The sequence below is a fragment of the Marmota marmota genome, unplaced genomic scaffold (assembly GCF_001458135.2).
Source record: "Marmota marmota marmota unplaced genomic scaffold, marMar, whole genome shotgun sequence".
Classification (NCBI taxonomy): Eukaryota; Metazoa; Chordata; class Mammalia; order Rodentia; family Sciuridae; genus Marmota; species Marmota marmota.
Genome location: NW_025999842.1, coordinates 27,155,431 through 27,174,315, shown reverse-complemented (window position 1 = coordinate 27,174,315; position 18,885 = coordinate 27,155,431). Strand labels below are relative to the sequence as shown.

The 18,885-nt window shown below is 46.1% G+C and overlaps 1 protein-coding gene across 6 annotated transcripts in view; it reads left to right on the top strand.

Annotated features, from left to right (window-relative positions):
* Scml4 (Scm polycomb group protein like 4) overlaps nucleotides 1-18,885 on the top strand; it is a 65,067-nt gene that overhangs the window by 22,936 nt on the left and 23,246 nt on the right. For 2 of the 6 annotated variants that reach the window (XM_048784285.1, XM_048784168.1), the window contains exons 5-6: nucleotides 2,783-2,977; nucleotides 7,889-7,924. In XM_048784285.1, coding sequence (XP_048640242.1) covers nucleotides 2,783-2,977; nucleotides 7,889-7,924 — 231 coding nt within the window. Of the gene's footprint in view, nucleotides 1-2,254; nucleotides 2,755-2,782; nucleotides 2,978-7,888; nucleotides 7,925-12,383; nucleotides 13,515-13,615; nucleotides 13,741-18,885 lie in introns of those variants that run through there. The other 4 variants (XM_015499873.2, XM_015499888.2, XM_048784327.1 and 1 more) reach the window with 4 other exon arrangements.

Here is an 18,885-nt window from a genome sequence, read left to right as displayed (position 1 = left end):
TTCCCTCCTTCCTTCCTTCCCTCTCTCCATCTCTCCTTCCTTCCTTCCTTCCTTCCTTCCTTCCTTCCTTCCTTCCTTCCTTTCTTGTAGGGAGGGCTCTGGGGATTGGACTCAGGGCCTCACACATGTTAGGCTCTACCACTGAGCCACACCCACCCCCTGACCCATGGTAATTTCAAGACACTTTAGCAGAGAGGAGAAGAAGCACAGCATGGAGGGGGCAGGAGAGTTGTCAGGTTCTCCGAGAGCCCTTGGCCATTCCTATCCTGACTTCTGTCGGGAGCCGGGTTCTGGGTCCTGGGCTGCCCTTGAGGTTGAAGGCCTGTCCTTTTCCTTGCTGCATTGCATGGCTAAGGCACAGACTTGGGCTAGGAGCAGGCTCCTCCTCACACTGAGTCCACCTCCTGAGTGCCTCCTGTCTAAGTGCTTTGTGGTCCCTGTGCCTAAACTGCAGAGCTGACCCTGTGCCCTGCTTTCCTGCTCAGGCCTCTCTGTGGCCTCAGGGCCTTGGCACTGGGGAGGAGCAATGCCAGAGTGGACAGGACCTCACCAAGATTCCTTGGCTGAGGGAATTCCCAGGCAGACCAGGCCAAGCACTTTCTCCTGGAGTCTTGGAGAAGGCCACAGCACAGAGCCGACTCCTCACACTGCCACCTTCGGGTCACTAAGCACGAGGTGGTTTTTTTGTGTTATAGATAAAGATGGAGGCTTGGCAAGGCTCCGTGACAGCACCAAGGTGGCTTAGGGAGGGAAGTGACTCCAGGACTCCTACACTCCACTTAGAAGCCGCTCTGTGTGGCACTGCTCTCTAAATGTCCCTACATCATGGCAAAGGATCACATGGGGGCTGGCACAACGGGCAAAGGAAACAAAGAGCTTGTGGCTACAGGAGGCTGCAGGGACCTTGGACCACACCCAGGGGTTAAGGGGACAGCATCACAGAGCCCTGTAACCCACTCCAGGAACACCTTTTGGGATGTTCTGTCTTAGCCATGCTGTCTCAGAGGAGTCAATTTTATGATCCCAGGAATTCCATGCCCTCCTATGAGAAGTGGGATTCCCCACTTTGGGGATTTCCCAAGCACTTCCGAGAATACATGCACATGGATTGATGGGACAGGCCTAAGCTCCTTGGAACCTCCTGCTGTGGGTTCCATTCCGTATCACCCAGGCTTTCAAGCTATCAGAGGCAAGAGGCTGTCTCACACTAAGAGGGAATTTCTAGAACAGCTGGGACAACAATGCCCTTCATAAGCATCATAGCAGCCCTTTGCCTGGACCTGGCAATTAGAGCCACCTGGAGTATTAAAATGAAAGGCAAGGTCACACAGAGGCCAGGTGAGCTGGGAAGTCACTCTGGCCTACTTTCTTCCTCATCTGCAGCCTGGGTCCACTGTCCTCGGGAGAATGGTCACAGGGCCTATGTGAGGTGGTAAATACCAAAGGTCTTGTCAAACTGGAAAGGGCTACATGAAAGAAATGGATTCTTTTGATTTATTATTACAATAGTGTAATCCTGGGGTGAGAAAGGACTGTGAGAGAGATTCAGGAAGGTGCATGCTCAGGGCTTGAGGAAACAGATATTGCTTCTGCATTCTAGCAACTGTTTAGAAATTGAGTTTCTTTTTACTACAGAGAGATTATTTTCCTTTTATAAAGACTCTCCCCAAATGCTTCTCCAGAAGTAGCCCCCGAACTCTGGTTCAGGATTAGAATTGAACACCTCAATGTGAACTCGTGTTTATTTGGATGTATCAGTGTATCTGCATCTATCTCCTTCTATAGATATGGACATAGAGACAGATACAGATATAGATACCTAGGTAGACCTGTAGATAGTGAGTAATTATAGCAGGCTAGCATACATACATACATTCTTATCTTTGTCCACTCAGAGGGCTTAGAATCACTGACACCTCAGTAGCAATGGGCACACCAGATGCCCCAATATAAATTTCTAAATATCATTCTTCAATGAAAGGAGTCAGGACTGTTGAAGGAATAGCCGGTGCAAGGAAAATACAAGATTCACTTGGAGCATATGGAAACGCTCAAAACCAAAGTGGTGCTAAATAAAAGAGAGGGCCTGTCACAGGAGTTGACCTGTGAGAGCTCCCAAAGATAAAAGTCAGGGCAATTTGAGCAACAAAATAAATAAGGTAGTTTTGGACAACCCACGGTGTAACATAAGACTGTGCTGAGATTAAGACATGACTGAATAAATCACTAAACAGGGGACAACTCTTCCCCACAGAAGAATTTCAGACGACATGTAGAATTCCCCTGCCCTCCTTGAGTGTGGACAGGCTGAGTGACTTGCTCCCCAGGAACAGGATATGGAGAACACAGCAGAGGAATGTGGGGCATGCTGTCTTGGTCAGGTGAGGAGATCGGGTCCCCCCTGATCTGAGATCTGAAGGGCACTCCATCTCTGTGGTCTTCCTTTCCCCAAACCCATAACCTCATCTAACCATGAGAAAAACATCAGGCAAAACCAAACTGAGGGGCCTTTCACACAATACCTGCCCAGAACTTTTCAAAGCTGTCAAGATCAACAAGGAAAAGCTGAGAAACTGTCAGGACCCAGGAGACCAGGGAACTTGACAGCTAAATGCAATATGTCATCCTGGATGAGACCCAGGAACAGAAACATAGCAAGACAACAGGTGAAATCCAAACATGACTGACTTCAAACTGAACCCACACGGCCCTTCTCAGGGCTGGCTCATGGGCAGTTTTATCCTGTGTCCAGCTCTGAGTCACTGTCTCTGTGCTTTTCCAGTCTCGGCTTCCTTTGATGGGAAGCAGCACCTGCGGAGTCTGCCTGTGGTGAACAGCGTGGGCTATGTCCTGCGCTTCCTGGCCAAGCTGTGCCGCAGCCTCCTGTGTGACGACCTCTTCAGCCACCAGCCCTTCCCTGGGACCCCCAGTGCCTCCGAGAAGGCCCAGGAGCGAGAGGAAGGGCGGATGGAGTCAGGTAGGCCATACCTCAGGTGGGCCGGAGAGGTGACTGGGAGCTGGCAGAGCTGGCTGAGACTGAGGGGTCCCTGGACTGTACCCACCCCAGGCAGCAGCAAGAAGTGGTCACTTCAACTATTAAGCACTAACATTCAGGCTTTGAGGCTTGTGGTGATAGAATTCAGACTCCATCACATCTAAGGAGTGATTTTCCTCACTTGAGTATAATCTAGACGCTGGGTATCTGCTCATCATTATAGAGTAGTTGAAGGACTGGGAGACTATGGAATTAAGAGATCCCAAAGCATCCAGAGCTAAGAACAGGTGAAGGTGGTGCTGCCCGTGAGTCTCAGATGCCTGCCTGTGTGGAGAAACAGTGCTACGAGGTGTCTCTTACTGTAGGAATTTGACTGTATTTAAAAAATGTCTTAGTGAGAGCTGGTATTTATTTTGCCCATCAGAAGATGCAAAAGTAACCCAAGGGTTGAGCTTCTTTAGTACCAGCAGCCACAGAATAGCTCAGGACAGACAAGGCCACAGGGGCCACACTTGCCACAGTGTGGTATTGTCTGTCAGAGGGGCTGGATGCCCATGGGAGGGGCCCCTTCCCCACTTAGCAGCTCTGAATTATGGATTTGCAAAGAGTTGAATGTGTATCCCAAGGTAAGACAGAAATTTTTTTGCCTTTTGTCTTTTTCTGAAGGCAGCATTGTTGATCTATGAAAAGCACTCAGGTAGTAGAACTGGAACTGCCATGGGGTTATTCTGTAAGCAGAATCCTCTTCTGTTCCAGGCACTGTGTGAAACGGTCTTAGATAAGACAAATGCATCAACTAAGAAAAGTTTTTGAGGAACAGATGACATTAAAAATAGTCACAGGCCTGGGGTTGTGGCTCAGTGGCAGACTGCTCGCCTAGCATGCATGAGGCACTGGTTTGATCCTCAGCACCACATAAAAATTAAAAAAATAAGGATAACGTGTCCACCTAAAACTAAAAAATAAATATTAAAAAAAAACAGTCATGGACAGATTTAGAGCATTCAACAAAAGGGTACTTAAAAAGAAGAGTGGCTAGGGCTGAGGTTGTGTCTCAGTGGTAGAGCGGTTGCCTAGCATGCATGAGGCTCTGGGTTTGATTCCCAGCACCACATACAAATAAACAAATAAAATAAAGGTATTGTGTCCATCTACAAATAATTTTTTTTTAAAGTGGCTATACCTCAAGCCCAGGAGGACGGCAGGGGAAGGATCAATTTAGATCCTTAGCATAGATTTTCTTGGAGACTATCAAGAACCTTGCTTATGGTTTTGCTTTTATCCCTCTGGGATATGGAAGCAGGAAGAAACTTGACTTTCACAAGTTTCCAATTGGTAGTAATTGAACGTGGTTGATGTAAGCAGATAACGTATTTGTCTGTGTTTTCCTTCATGTCTCCATGTGTGAGCTTGAAAAAGGCTTCTCGTCTCTCTGCACCCGTGTTCCCTATGTTCAGTGAGAGGCTGGAGGTGCTTTATAGAATGTTTCTTTGGGTTTTGATGGTTTATCAATCTGGCCTTTCTTATGAGCGTTAGCTGACTTGGAAACATTCTCAAGTAAATTTATTTTCTACTGAATCTTGCAACGAGATAGCAGAATGGTGTGATTTCTCAAACCCACGCCTCACTGCTCCATTGATCAAACAGTGGCCCATGGGACATGACATAAAGCCACATAATTCAAGTCTTCTACTATCCTCTACATTTATCTGTGGAATCAGTTTCTCCCTGTCTATGGATGGAAATTTAAGACAAATCTTATGATCTTTCTGGCTCCTTTTGTGTTACAAAATGTTCTCTAGTCAAGAATGAATGTGCCCAGGTCAGAGAGATGCTTGAACTTTCAATTTCATTCAAAGATACTGTACTGTTCTGCACAATCCTGGCTCAGGTTTGCCTCAAGCCAGCCACCTGCAGCACTAACAGAGGGCATGGTTGGCTTCCCTAACTATCCCCAGCGGGTGTTTCTGGCACCTCCCGTACCTACATCATCTTGACTTCAGGGCCCTTCACAGTAGTGTGAGGAAGGAGGGGAGAGGCGAGAGGCAGGAGAGCTTGCCAGGATCTGCTGTGAGTTGGCATCATGTTCCCTGACCCTGGCAAATGTTTTAAGCGCATTCTTCATCCTGTGGGGTCTCACATGGATTCTTTGGTGACCCTATCATCTCTTGCCTGCACTTTCCTTGACATGTACAAATGCAGCTCTACTCAGGATGGTCACTTACAATTCCTTCCACAGTCCAAGACCTCTGGGGGTCACCTCCAGCTTCTTTCTGCTGAAGTGCCCTGTGCCTCCAGATTGTCCTGTGGAAGGATTCTAAGACAAACCCTCTTCAGATCTCTCTTCCCATGGCCTACACCCTGGTCCTTGAGAAGCATACACTCTGCCCCCCAAAAATCTGGATGTGCAGGCTGGTTCCTAAGGGCACCTCTCCTTTGTTCTGCCAGCCAGCTGCAGTCTCTTAGATCTCCTGTGGGCACTGAACAATCAGCCATTGTATCTCCCAAGCTCCAAGGTATTGGAGTAACAGACCCTCACAGTGTGTTCCCTTATGGCTGAAAAATACAGACTATTCACATGGCCACGCTGAAGCCATTGGGAATAGACTGAATGGTTCTCGCCACAATTTTTTTTTTCTGGCCAATTGTTTTTCAGCTGCTTCGATCTGGCTTCCAGGCTAGATGTGGGTGGCATCTCTTGGTGTAAAACTGGCTCTCCACCACCTCTTGTTTTGCAAGGGCTGCCTGGTGACCTCACACTTTATTCTATGTAGTATCTGTTGTCTTGTGGCCTCGACCAAAACTAAAACTAAAATAGGTACATTTTGACATGGTATTCCAGGAGGGTGACAGCCTTCCTCAAAGCTGGCATGTCCAGCTGAGACTTGGTTTCCTTTCTAGTCATTCCTGGAGGAATGACCCCAGTGGCCCCTGACCCAAGACTCCTTTGAAAAACTAACAACAACTCTGTTTTAGTCAGCTTTTTCGCTGCTGTGATTAAGGATCTGACCAGAACAACTGTAGGTGAAGAAAAGTTTATTTGAGGGCTCACACTTTCAGAGGTCTTAGTCCAATAAGGCCGACTCCATTCCTTGGGGCTCGAGGTAATGCTGACCATCGTGGCGGAATAGTGTGGCAGAGGGAAGCAGCTCACATCATGGTGATCAGAAAGCAGAAAAAGAGAGTCCATTCACCAGATACAAATATACCCAAAGCCACATCCCAATTTTCACCTCCTCCAGTCATATCCTACCACTTCAGTTAATCCCATCAGTGATTAATTCACTGATTAGGCTAAGGCTATAACCCAGTCATTTCTTCTTCAAACCTTCTTGCATTATCTTCTACGTGAGCTTTTGGGGGACAGCACATCTAAACCATAAGAAGCTCCAAATCAAATACCCTTGTGGCAATAGCTCCTCATGCCCTGGGTGCTACAGAATCAAGTGCTGAGTCTTTACTCTTCAGGGAGCTTCAGGGAGAGGGCAGGAAGCAGTGGCCTGGTTGGCTCTGAGAAATCCCCTTGCCCATGTCTTTCCTACCAGTGTGCCATGATCCCTCAGATGACACCACTCAGGAGTTGGCCTTTAGCATAAGACACTGCCTCGTTAGAATTGCCTGTCACAGTCCCCTTGCAGTCTAACATATCAAGTTATTATTACGTTAGAGGAGGAATTCATTTATACCCACTTTGTCATCATTGTGACAGGAAGGGCCGTCTGCAGGAAGGGGTGGGAGCCTTTTGATATTAGACTCCATAGATATCCGTAGGACCACACTGTTCCTAAACAAGATTGTAAGGTCTTGAGCTCATTTGAACCAGAACAATGCCTGCTCCCATTCTGCCCCAAGATGTTCAGTCCAGGCCAGAATGTCTCAGCTTAGTGTCACATACTTAGAGGGTTTGTCACTGGAATGTGTCAAAAGGCAGCAATCCCTTGATATGAAAATGCAAAGCTATGACAACTTAGGAGCCATCCAGGGAAGTGGGATGCTATGGGAAGGAACCGGGAAGATATTGGGAGGACACGATTCCAGTGCAGGATAGCAGGTCATGTGCACTTTGTTCTTTGTGGCTGAAAAGCAGAAGTGAGACCCACTCGAAGGTAGATTTCATTAAATCAAAGGTCTTGCCACTCAAACTCTGGTCCCCTGAGGATGGCAGAGCTCAGCAGCCCTCCAGGACTTTGACAGCAGACCCCCAGCTGTTTTGAAGACACACTGAAATTCCAGAGGTGTGGATTTAAGCAACACTCCCCAGGTACAGAACTTGACAGTTAAATAATCAGGAAGAGCTCTGTGAAATCAATCCCCTCAAAGAGTCAGGTGGGGTTGACATCATAAAAGAGTTCTGAAAAGTCAAAGCCACTCAGAAGTAGAAGGGGCATCTTGGGTGGAAGGTCCTCATTACTGGTGACAAATATATGCACATATTCACCTATGAAGGCCACTAGAGGCACTTTGACAACCCAGAGAAGTAGGAACACGATGTCTCCTCTGGTCCTTTCCAGGCTAAGAGTCATGGGCTGGAGTCATGGCAGAGGACATCCCTAGGCAGCAGGAAGAACAGGGACCCCAGGAGTCCCAGCAAGGGGCCTTACAGAGGTAAAGGGAAGGACACCAGTTTTCTCCCTTGAAAAAACCTTCCTGGGAGCAGAGGCAGGGCTTTTTACAAATATCTTCCTCAGACTTTTGAAATATATCTTCTCTCTCCAAAAATCTTTTTCCTGGGCTGGGGTTGTGGCTCAGCAGTAGAGCGCCCACCTAGCATGTGTGGGGCCCTGGGTTCAATCCTCAGCATCACATAAAAATAAATAAATAAATAAAGGCATTGTGTCCAACTACAACTAAAAAATAAATATTTTTTTAAAAGAACCTTTTTTCTATTTCCAGGGAAATCCAGGTTTCAAGACCACCCAGCTGCAAGAGGTTAGTGTTCTTGGCTTGAATCAAGAATTGCGGGCCTATCCCTCCAATTCCATTAACTGTCTAAACATGGCTAGTGCTTTAGGAAGTAGAGCAGCCTCTGGATGCATCAGGAGATGGAGGCAGAAAGATGATCTGGTAACATTGGTCAGAAGTCATGAAATGATCCTGGGGAAAATGTTCTTTTATGTTTGGGTATTGAAAAAAAAAGTTGCAGGAATAAATATCCTTTAGTTGCTTTGCAAACTTGAATGTGCATGGGAACCACCTGGACTTCTTAAGAAAATGCCGAGATTCTGGCTAGCAGACTGGGGTGGGGCCTGAGCACCTGCTTCTAACAGGTTCTGCTGGTTGGGGCCACACTCTGAGTGATCAAGTGTGGGCTGGCAGAGCCCAGCTCACATAGGGAATTTTCTGTCAGTCTATCCACATTAAGATGCTTCCTTTTTGGTACAAATGTTGCTGCTGAAGATGATTCTGATGTCCATTGGAGGCATTCCATGGTCTAGAGAAGAAGAGAGAGGCTCGAGGGACAGAGTGGTTGGGTGGAGGTGGCACAGCTACAAATCCAGGTGAGAAAGAGATGCGTAGATCCAGGAAGGAAGGTGAAACTAAGAAAGAATGACAGACAAATTTCTCAGTGTGGCCTGGCAAACTGCAACAGGGGGTCTGGTACCCTTAAGTCTCTTCCAGCCCTGAGAAGATGCCCATCTAATCTCCCAGGCCCTTCTTTCCACATCCATGACGGTATTTGACTTTAGCTTATATTGTAGGACCCTAGGTCCAGAGCTCACCTCCCCTGCAAGATAGAACTGGGGGCAGGGCCACCCGTCCGCAGCAGAGCCTGTAACAGAACAAATACATACGAATATTTACTAGCTTGCATTCTATGCAACATAGCAGAACAAACTTCTATAGAAACCACAACTGTGAGAGCTGAACCCTTCTGCAAGATCTAATTGAGTAGCGGGTTTCCTGTCTTTTGAAGGCTTAGCATGATATAAACAAATTGTTTACTTCTTGTTGAGTGGCTTCTTTGATGCACAGATGGTAGGAGGTTGATGAGGAGGGTCATTTACTCCCCAGACTTGCTCTTTTCTTCCTTGGCTGTGGTCTTTGATCCTGGCACCAGGAAGTATTAGAGTAACAGACCCTCACGGTATGTTCCGTTATGGCTGAACCTGTACACACGACATTTAGAAAGCAAATCCGCTTCCCTGCTCAGCGACAGATTTGTCTAATATAATAGCTCTACAGAGAGTGACCACATGGAGGACATCTATCTTTCTAAAAGATTGCTTATTTCTAAAAGGGGATAGAGTATGTCAAGTGGCATGAGTGCCATTACAGATCCATCCATCTAGCCAGTTGTGGACATTTATTTAATGCAATGAGATGCACAGAGACCAGGCCACTTGCTCAGAGCCACATGGGAGGGCAGCCTCGGGAGGAGACTGCATGCAGGTCTTTTCTCCTGGCCCTTTGCTTGTCCTCCCAAGTCCCGCTACCTGTAAGCATTGCCCAACACTGGTTGGGAGGGGTGCACCCTGTTTCCCATCTCAGAAGGCTGACTGCACCAAGTGGATTTCACCTGGGCCACCTCTAGCAAAGAGGTCAGGGAACAAACCAAATCCCAGTCCCCTTCAGTGAAGCTGCAGTGGAAACCTCCCTCCAGAGAGGTGCATTCTCTCTCCTCCTTCTGGGTTCACCTTTGTGCCACGGCAACACTGGTCACAGGCAGGCAGAGACGGCATCCAACCACCTGGAGAACTTTATCATCTTTAAAACCCCACCCCACCAGGCATGAGGCCCTGTTGAACCTGGTATTTTAAATATTATAAGAAATGGCAGAGCAGGAAGAAAGAAGTGAAGGGGAAGTTGTTGACTCATGGGCACAGAGTTTCTGTTTTACAAGATGAAAAGAGTTCTGGGCATAGACAGAGGTGATGAGTGCATAACGTTAGGAATGTCATTAATACCACTGAACAGCACTTTTAAAAATAATCAACACAGGCCAGGCATAGTGGCATATGCCTGTAGTCCCAGCAGCTTGAGGGGAGGCTGAGGCAGGAAGATTGAAAGTTCAAAGCCAGTCTCAGTGACTTATGAGACCCCTGAGCAACTTAGTGAGACTCTGTCTCAAATTTTAAAAAAATAAAAAAATAAACAGGCTGGGGATATGGCTCAGTGGCTAAGCGCCTCTGGGTTCAATCCTTGGTACCAAAACAGCAGTAACAAAAAAGTCAACATGGGCTTTTGGGTGAAGTGGCAGAGGTTATGTTGTTTTGCTCCCATTCGTGGTGTGATTGGTAAAATAAATAAAATTGGTTAAGGTGGTAAATTTGATGTTTCACATATTTTGCCACCATAAATATTTGGGGTAGGGGAGGAACTGAAACCGGCTCTCCTGGAAGAAGAAAGAATAGAAGTGATGGAAGGCATTTTAGTCCAGGTCCCCTTGCAGCTGCTGGTCTTGCAGTGTGAGCCACAGGACTGGGACATTGGGGAGGAGCTTTGTTCTTTCTGTCACAGCCAGGGACCACACAGACAAAATGAGCTCTCTGGATCTCCAGCTGAGCGGTGGAAAGGGGGTCATTTGCAAAGGAGAATAAATTGTCAGTGGCAAGTTCAGGTCTTAAGAATCCTTGCAGAAGGTTTTGATGGAAAGGTTAAAGAAGAGTGCACAAGTCCTGCAGCAAATACCAAAGCCTTCATTTATTTTCTGACACCCAGGACCAGCAGAAGCCCAGGGTCCTCAGAATGTGGAATAGAGGGGTGGAATCGGGGTGTGCTCGCATGGAGGGTCAAGTCCTAGTGCTCCCACATGCACTGGGGAAAGCCATCAGTTGTGTGTTCAACCATATCTTTCAATAAATTATGATGTCTGTACGTATGTCAAAACACTGAGCTAAAAGGGAAAAACACAATCTCTCTCTCTCTCTCTCTCTCTCTCTCTCTCTCTTTCTCTCTCTCTCTCTCACTCACTACTGAGCCAGCCCTTTATTTTATTCTGAGACAGGGCCTTGTTAAGTTGCTTAGAGTCTCAGTAAGTTGCTGCAGCTGGCTTTGAACTTTTTTTTTTTTTCTTTTCATTTTGGTACCAGGGATTGAACCCAGGGATGCTTAACCACTGAGCCACATCCCCTGTCCTATTTTGAATTTATTTAGAGACAGGGTCTCACTGAGTTACTTAGTGCCTCGCTTTTGCTGAGGCTGGCTTTGAACTCATAATACTCCTGCCTCAGACTCCGAGCCGCTGAAATTACAGATGTGAGTCACTGTACCTGTCAACAATCCCTCTCTTTTTTTAAGGACCTCCAGAGGAAAGCCTGAGCTTTGTAGAATTTGAAACATATTTTTACTATATCCAATAATTTATTGGATCCCACTTCATTGTAAAAGGCTAAGGTTACAATCTTAGAGATCAAGGAAGTTATTTACTCAGTACTCATAGTTTAATGAATGAATGACAGTTCCAATTAAGATATTTTAATTGCTCAAGGCTCCTAAATATGAGATAGAGCATATGATATTGAATCATGTTGACTACCTTGATAACATAGAAAGTATCAAGAGTCAAATAGAACAAAAAGACAAAATATTCTTCTTTTCCAACATATCATGTAAAATAATTTTGTATATTTTTTAAAAATATTTTTTTGTTGTAAATGGATCTTTTTTATTATTTATTTATATGTGGTGCTGAGGATTGAACCCAGGGCCTCACACATGCCAAGCAAATGCTCTACCACTGAGCCACAACTCCAGCCCTCATTTTGTATATTAAAGATGCAAACACCCAAGACTCCAGGAGCAGAATGAGGATGTTAGTGAACGTCCAGTGTGCTTTCTACTTGTGAGAGCTCCTTGTATGAAGGAGTGTGGAGGAGGAAAAAGAGCCTGTAAAAGAGGCCAAGTCGTAAATTGTGCAACAATCTGAGTAGAATGATGAAATGTCACACTGTCCCACTCTGTCCCACCTGGGAGGTAAATCATCTCTGTCTAGCGTATCCACACTGTATATGCTACCTGCCCATTAGGCACTTAGTAGCCATCTGAGTTTTCAGAACAGTAGTATAGTATTGTGGTGCTGGGTTCAAACCATTAAGTAGTAGCCTTATGGTATACCACAATGCCAGTGTCATTCACCTCACTTCATCTCGTCATGTATGTATTTTATCCTGTCACATCAGCACAAGAAGGGTGAGTACAGTACAATACAATTTTGAGAGGGAGATGAGAAAGAGGAAAACCACATTCCAATAGCCTTCATTCCAATATGTTATTATATTAGCTTATTATTCTATCTTTATTATTGCTGTTAATCTCTTTTTTATTAATTTCTTTTAGATATTGGTAGACTTTTATTTATTTATATGTGGTGCTGGGAATCGAACCCAGTGCCTCACACATGCCAGGCAAGTGCTCTACCACTGAGCCCCAGCCCCAGCCCTGTTGTTAATCTCTTACTGTGCCTAACTTATAAATTAAAATTTATCATGGGTATGTACTTATCAGGAAAACAGTATGTACGGCACATGGCACTGTCTGTGGTTTCAGGATCCATATGGATCTTGGAATGGATGTCTCCCAGATAAGGGGGACTACTGTACAGAAGTACTGTGAGGTTTCCTCAAAGTCAGGATGTCCATTTAGAGCTGAAACTTGTAAGGTGTCTTCTATTTCAGGGACTCGAACAGTTTCCTAAGGACCACTTTCAATTTTCCCAAAGTTTATAAAAGACTCCAAAGCATGGGGGCTGTTTAGGAAACAGAGCCAACTGTGTGTGGGGGGGTCCCACCCGGGGGGGTCCCACCCACGTTTGCCTTCCCCTGCTTCTTTGGAGTTCCTGTGAGCCTTGGGGTAGAGGCTTGGCAAAGCTGCAAGATGACAGGGAAGGTGGCCGTGGACCCTGCTCTCCTCTTGACACTGAAAGTGCATTTGTTATTCCAAACAGCCAACTCAAAATTGCCTTTGTTTCACATTTTCAAAGGGGGAAAAATCAATCTACAGCTTAGAATAAAGTCTTATGTAAACCAGAAACATCCGGGAGGATGAAAGAAGTTCAGGTGTCAGGAGTGAAAATTATGATTGGTTTCTGTGCATCTCATTAGGGAAGAAAAGGTACAAATGTACTTAAGTGGACCAGAGGGGGTCAAGGCTGATCCTAAGGCTGAGCCATCTGAGCTAGAGACAAGCTCTAAGAGAAAATCTATACTGGCCAGAGACCAAGTTAATGGAAAATTTAATTGAGGCGAATGAAATGCTCAGCCTCTTGGTTGTGTGGCTGGGTGCCCTTTGAACCAGGAAGGCTGGGCCAAGAGGCCACAGAGGGCCCTAAGGGGGAAAAAAAAAGAGGCGCTTATCTGCACAAACAAGGGGCGGGACTGAGCCCGGGAAAAGAAAATCAGAGCCTCCAACAGAGCCTCAGCCAGAGGCTGCACCAGGAAGGAGGAAATCTGGCTTCTGCCACCAAGAAGTCCCCTCGAGGTCCATAGCAGAAGGCCCGGCAGCTCCAAGCGGGTGCTGGGAACCAGCAGTCGCCAGAGGAGTGTGGCTGAGGCTGCCTGGTGGCAGGGACAGGAGCGCCCAGGTAGGAATGGAGGCACCTGCTTGTGGGCTGAGTGGAAGAGGTGTGGCTCCAGGACACCTGCTTCCTCCTGCCCTTGCCTCTGTTTGCTTCTCTCCTTGCAGGTCCCCTGTCCTGTGCCCAGGAACCTCCGGGGCTGTGCTCTCTAGGTGGTGGCACCTGGCTAGCATCTGGTGATAGTTACTCACAGCTCTTGGAATCTGCCAACCGTTTTGCTGCCTTTTCTAAGGTGGGCTTCAGGGCTGGGGGTCTGTGCTGTCACTGCCACCACCCCTGGTTCACACGAGGAGCCCTCTGGAAACAGACCAGAGAGTCTGGGCGGGCCGTGGGCTGGCTGGGTTGAGCAGCCCTGCTAAGGGTCAGGCCATCGATCCTGGGAAGGGCAGGGCTCCTGGCCTGGGGGAAGTGGCAGTGATGGCCACAGGAGGAGGGGTTGCTCTGCGCAGCTTCCCCCTCGACTGGGGAATTATGACTGAAGGGGGAGGTCAGTGGGGGAGGGGGAGGAGTGTGTGAGTGAGAGAAAGAGGGAACTCGTTAGAAATGGGGAAGAATAGTGTTGAAGACTCTGGAATGTTTTGGTGACGACTGGCTAAAATAGTACGATGGGAGAATAATTTTGCAATTGGTGATATTATTCCATTTTAGGGCTTCACTTGATTAGAGAATAAAAGCAAAGTGCCAGTTTAATTTTTTAAATGACGGCTCCCTTCAGTGTGAGTGGTCAAGTCTGCATGCCGACTGCTACCTTTATTTATTTTGTTGATTTAGTTTCTCTTTTCTTTTTTAATGTGGTGCTGGGGATCAGACCCAGTGCCTCACATGTGCTAGGCAAGCGCTCTGCCACTGAGCCCCAACTGCAGGCCCTCTGGGTGCCAATTGTGAAGAGGAGTTGAGCTTGGTCTGGAGGGCTGGAGGTTTATATGCTGGGGACATTCTCTCCCAGCTTGGGGACTTCCACTCTCTCTGCCCTTGGTTTTCTCCTTCCTGCCCCTCTTACCCTTTGGAAGTTCCCTGCATCCATGTGGGCCACCCCCACTCTCCAGCCAGCAAAACAGACCTCCATTCCTGGGAGGTCCATCCCCACTTTCTACCCGGGACATTGCAGGGGGAGGGAGGCAGGGGGGACACCCCACTACAGAAACCCTGGAACCCTGTTCCCCAAACAGGGAGGTTGTGACTTATGAGCACACGGGTGTCCCAGGAGGCTCCGGTGGGTTTGAAGTGCCATGAGTGCTCTTTGGCCTCGCGGATAGGCACACTTTACACAGAGCAGTCCACCGGTGAGCAATGATGACAAAGAAAGGCCAGGCTCTCCCAAAGGTTCTCAAGACACTGCGCCCTGAAATGTGGCGGATTTCTGTGCACGGGGACACTTGTGTGATGTATATTTAAGCATGCTCTCTCTTGTGATCATGCAAAAGGCAGATTCTTCCTTGCTTCTTTTATTCCTGGAGGAAAGATGGGATGCTTTGTAGGCGGCATTCTTAGTCTTCTGGATGATGCAGGGATTGCAAGAGAAAGGCTCCCGCTGACCCTGCCTTGCTCAGCCAGCATTTTCCTTCCAGGGGGAGAGGTGCCAGGGACATAGCACAGCTTATTTCAGATGAGAGGGTCTTGTAAGGATCTGGGAGGAAATGACCATGAACATCCTGACCTGTCAGCCCTGTGGTTTTTGTGGAGCCTGTGTGTGGAATTTGGATTCTCCACGGGTGCTGGTGCTGGATGATTCCAGGTCTGTTGGCCCCATCTGGTGTTCAGTCTCCAGTCAGCCACAGAACTGCTTGAAAAGTGTGGTTCTTTCCAAATACAGATTTGCTCCTTTCAAACAAAAAACAAAACCAACTTTTAATAGTGAATTTAGATTATAAATATGTCCCAGTTCAATTAAATTCTTAAGCTACTAGAGGTTCTGCATACCTATAATTCATCTACCTGTATGTTAAGTGACAGTGAGTTTTGTACAACATAGAGGGTATGTATACAGCACTCATCTTTTAAATTGAATCAAGAGGGATTGGAGTTAGATATAAAGAAGAACTTTTCCACGGTGCTGTAAGATTTGTAGCCCAATGGCTTGAGTGGGAGATAACATCTCTTTTGGGGAGCTTTTAACTAAGGGGCTCAGTTGTTGTCCTTGTTTTACTCTGTAGACAACACCCTTGCCTGAAAAGAAAGACTGGATTCAGCTCAGTGTGTTTCAAATGTTAACAAGCCACCTTCACAATTTTTACTAGCTTTGAGTGACACCTTTAGCAATGTTAAGACATTTCTTTCAATTGATTTATTCTTTTAATTTAAGCCTTTATTCGGCTCAAGCAATGAAACATATTGTATCAGTGAAATTGGTTTGATGGGGCTGGGGGAGTGGGCTCAGTGGTAGAGTGCTCACCTAGCCCATGTGAGGCCCTGGGTTCCATCCTCAAGCACCACATAAAAAAATGAATAAATAAATAAAATAAAGGTATTATGTCCATCTACAACTATAAAAATAAACAAAATTTTTTTTTAAAAAAAGACATTGGTCTGATGTGCTCTTTACATTTTATTGACAGACATTAAAATACACAACTATCAAAAATAACATTTACCTGTTGTGAAAGTTCAAATTTTATTCTACAAAAGGATGGATGTTTAAATCTTAATCCCCAGTTTAAATCTTAATCCCTGCATATGGGGACTTACATGGAAATACGGTCTTTGCAGATGTCACCAAGTTGAGGTCATGCTGGATTAGGGTGGGCTTTACTCCAAAGGCTGGGGTCTTTAAAAGAGGAAAATTTGGAGACAGACATAAAGCCCGGGGAGAACACAGGAGGGAGGCAGAGACTGGTATGCAGATAGACCCTGAGGACTGGGGGAGATCTCCAGAGGCCAGATGGAGGCAAGGAGGATCCTAGAACCTCTAGAGGTCGCTGCCCTTTTGATTTCAGACATGTGGCCTCCAGAACTGTGAGAGCAAACCTCTGTTGTTTAAAGCCACCCGCTTGGTCGCGATTTCTGCAGCCCTAGGAAATGCCGACCCGCTGTTCTACCTAAGGTCCGTACACTGACCCACCAGTGGGAGGCGCTAACACTTGGGGGAGCGCCGGGCTGGGTGCTCCTTGACCCCGCCCCAGATCAGTCACGTTCACACTCAGTTATGACGTAATTAGAGGTTATGACATTAAAAGAGGTTAGTGCTCCTCTTTATCAGTGTGAGAAGGTGCTGTGTGAGCCAGGTTTGAAGGGATCCATTCTGAAAGCCATCATGTCTGTGCATCTGAGCTGGCTGTTCATACCTGTCTATCCCGGAGCCAGAGTCTGGGGCGTGGTGATTGGTCTCCTAGTTGTACACCTGGGCAGACTTTGCCCGGTGGAGGGCTATTGCTGGATGCTCTCTGGGGTTGGTTTTATCTTGTGATGAGTCCTTTTGGATTGTAGCCCAAATTGACTGGCTTTTATTACCTTTGGCTCAGCAGTTTTTAAACCAATAAGTGCATGTTCCTACGCTCCCCATTCCCACATTTTGTCATAGGAGAATGCCCTTCCATCTGCATCTGTATTTTCCAACCATAGTGCTGAATTATCCGCAATCTCTAACTTGAATTCTCAGAATTATGTAGGCATATTTAATACAGACTTAAAATGTTAAATAAACTGAAAGTGATTTTGGTAAATCTTTTTTCATTGTCTATCACAAGTCTACATGAAGAATTTGTAGGTAAGCCCCTTACAATACAAATTTCAATGCGTCTTCTGTGTAAGGGTAGGCTGACTGTTAACACGGACCCAAATGTTTACTCAGTAAATATTTCTCAAGCCCCCCTCTAGGCCAAGTACCATGCCAGACCTTGCTGTGCTTCCTCACTTGTACCAAAGCATCTACCATATGGAACCTGGGAAGGATTGGTGTCCCAGATTATGAGAACTTCATAAGGAAGGAAACTTAAGGACAGCCTCACTGCTTGCTAGCTTTAGAATGGTGCTGGCCTATAGTATGTGCTCAATAACATCAGTTTCCCTTCCTGTCAATTCATTCCAGAAGCAGCTTGGTATATGGCTCCATAGCCAGTTCTTTTTTAGGATACTGATGGCTTAGGACCCATTCATTCTGATGGCTTAGGACCCAAAGAGAGGAGATTCAGGAGAGGCCATCAAGACAGAAGTGCAGAGTTCCAGGTCTCCAAAGACATCCTGCAGCACTTTACTAGATGCACCACTAGCATACACCCTTAGGCTTTCACCTCACTGGGTCCTAGTGCCCCCAAAATGCTGTCCCATTCTCTTGGGATAGTATTCAGAGCCTGTAGTCCATGAAGCACTGGGCTCCTGACAACATCTTTTTTTTTTTTTAATAGCTTTTTGAAATGTAATTCACACAACTTTCCCACTTAAGAATATAATTCAGGGGGCTGGGGTTGTAGCTCAGCAGTAGAGCTCTTGCCTAGCATGTGTGAGGCCCTGGGTTCGATAAATAAATAAATAAATAAATAAAAATAAGTATTCTGTTCAACTACAATTAAAAAAAAAATTTAAAAAATACAATTGAATGGCTTTTGCCATATTCATAGAGATAGGTAGTCATCAGCCAAGTCAACTAGAGAGCATTTTTATTACCTTAAAAAGAAGCCATATACTCTTTAGCTATGCGCCCTACACCCTAACCTCAATCCCTAAGCAACACTAATCTCCTTTTTGTCTCTATAGATTGCCTATCCTGGACATTCCATATAAATCGAATCATGAGGTAGAATCACCATATGATCAAGCAATTGCATTCCTAGGTATACACTCTAAAGAAATGCAAAGAAGTGTCTATACAAAAACCAGTATGTGAATATTTATGACAGTATTATTCATATTAGCCAAAAAGTGGAAACAACTCAAATGGCTATCAACTAATGAATGGGGGGGGGGGGAATGTGACATTCTATACAAAGGAATATTACTTGGGCACTAACAGGAATTAGTTACTGACACCTGCTACAGTGTGAATGAACCTGGAACACTATGCTAAGTGAAAGAAGCCAGCCATGAAAGAACACATATTAAATGATTTCATTTTCATATTGTTCGATGAAAGTGTATAGAAATACAATTGATTTTGTTTTCTGCAATCTTGTTGAACTGATGTGTTAGTTCCTGTCGCAACCCCTTGCCCGCAAGGAAGATGCAACACTCGGGAATCTTCTTTCAGTAGTTTATTTCAGGCCCCTGATAGTTCTTCTTCTCCCTCTCGGATGCCCCTCCCAGCCTTAATAAAGCATCTCAAGCCCCAATGCAAAGCAGCCACGTGGAGCTTTCTTATAGGGTGATGAAAAGTCATGCGCCAACTCTCCCAAATAAGGAGTTGTTTGTCACAGACCACAGCGGAGCCAGCGCCATCTTGTAATGG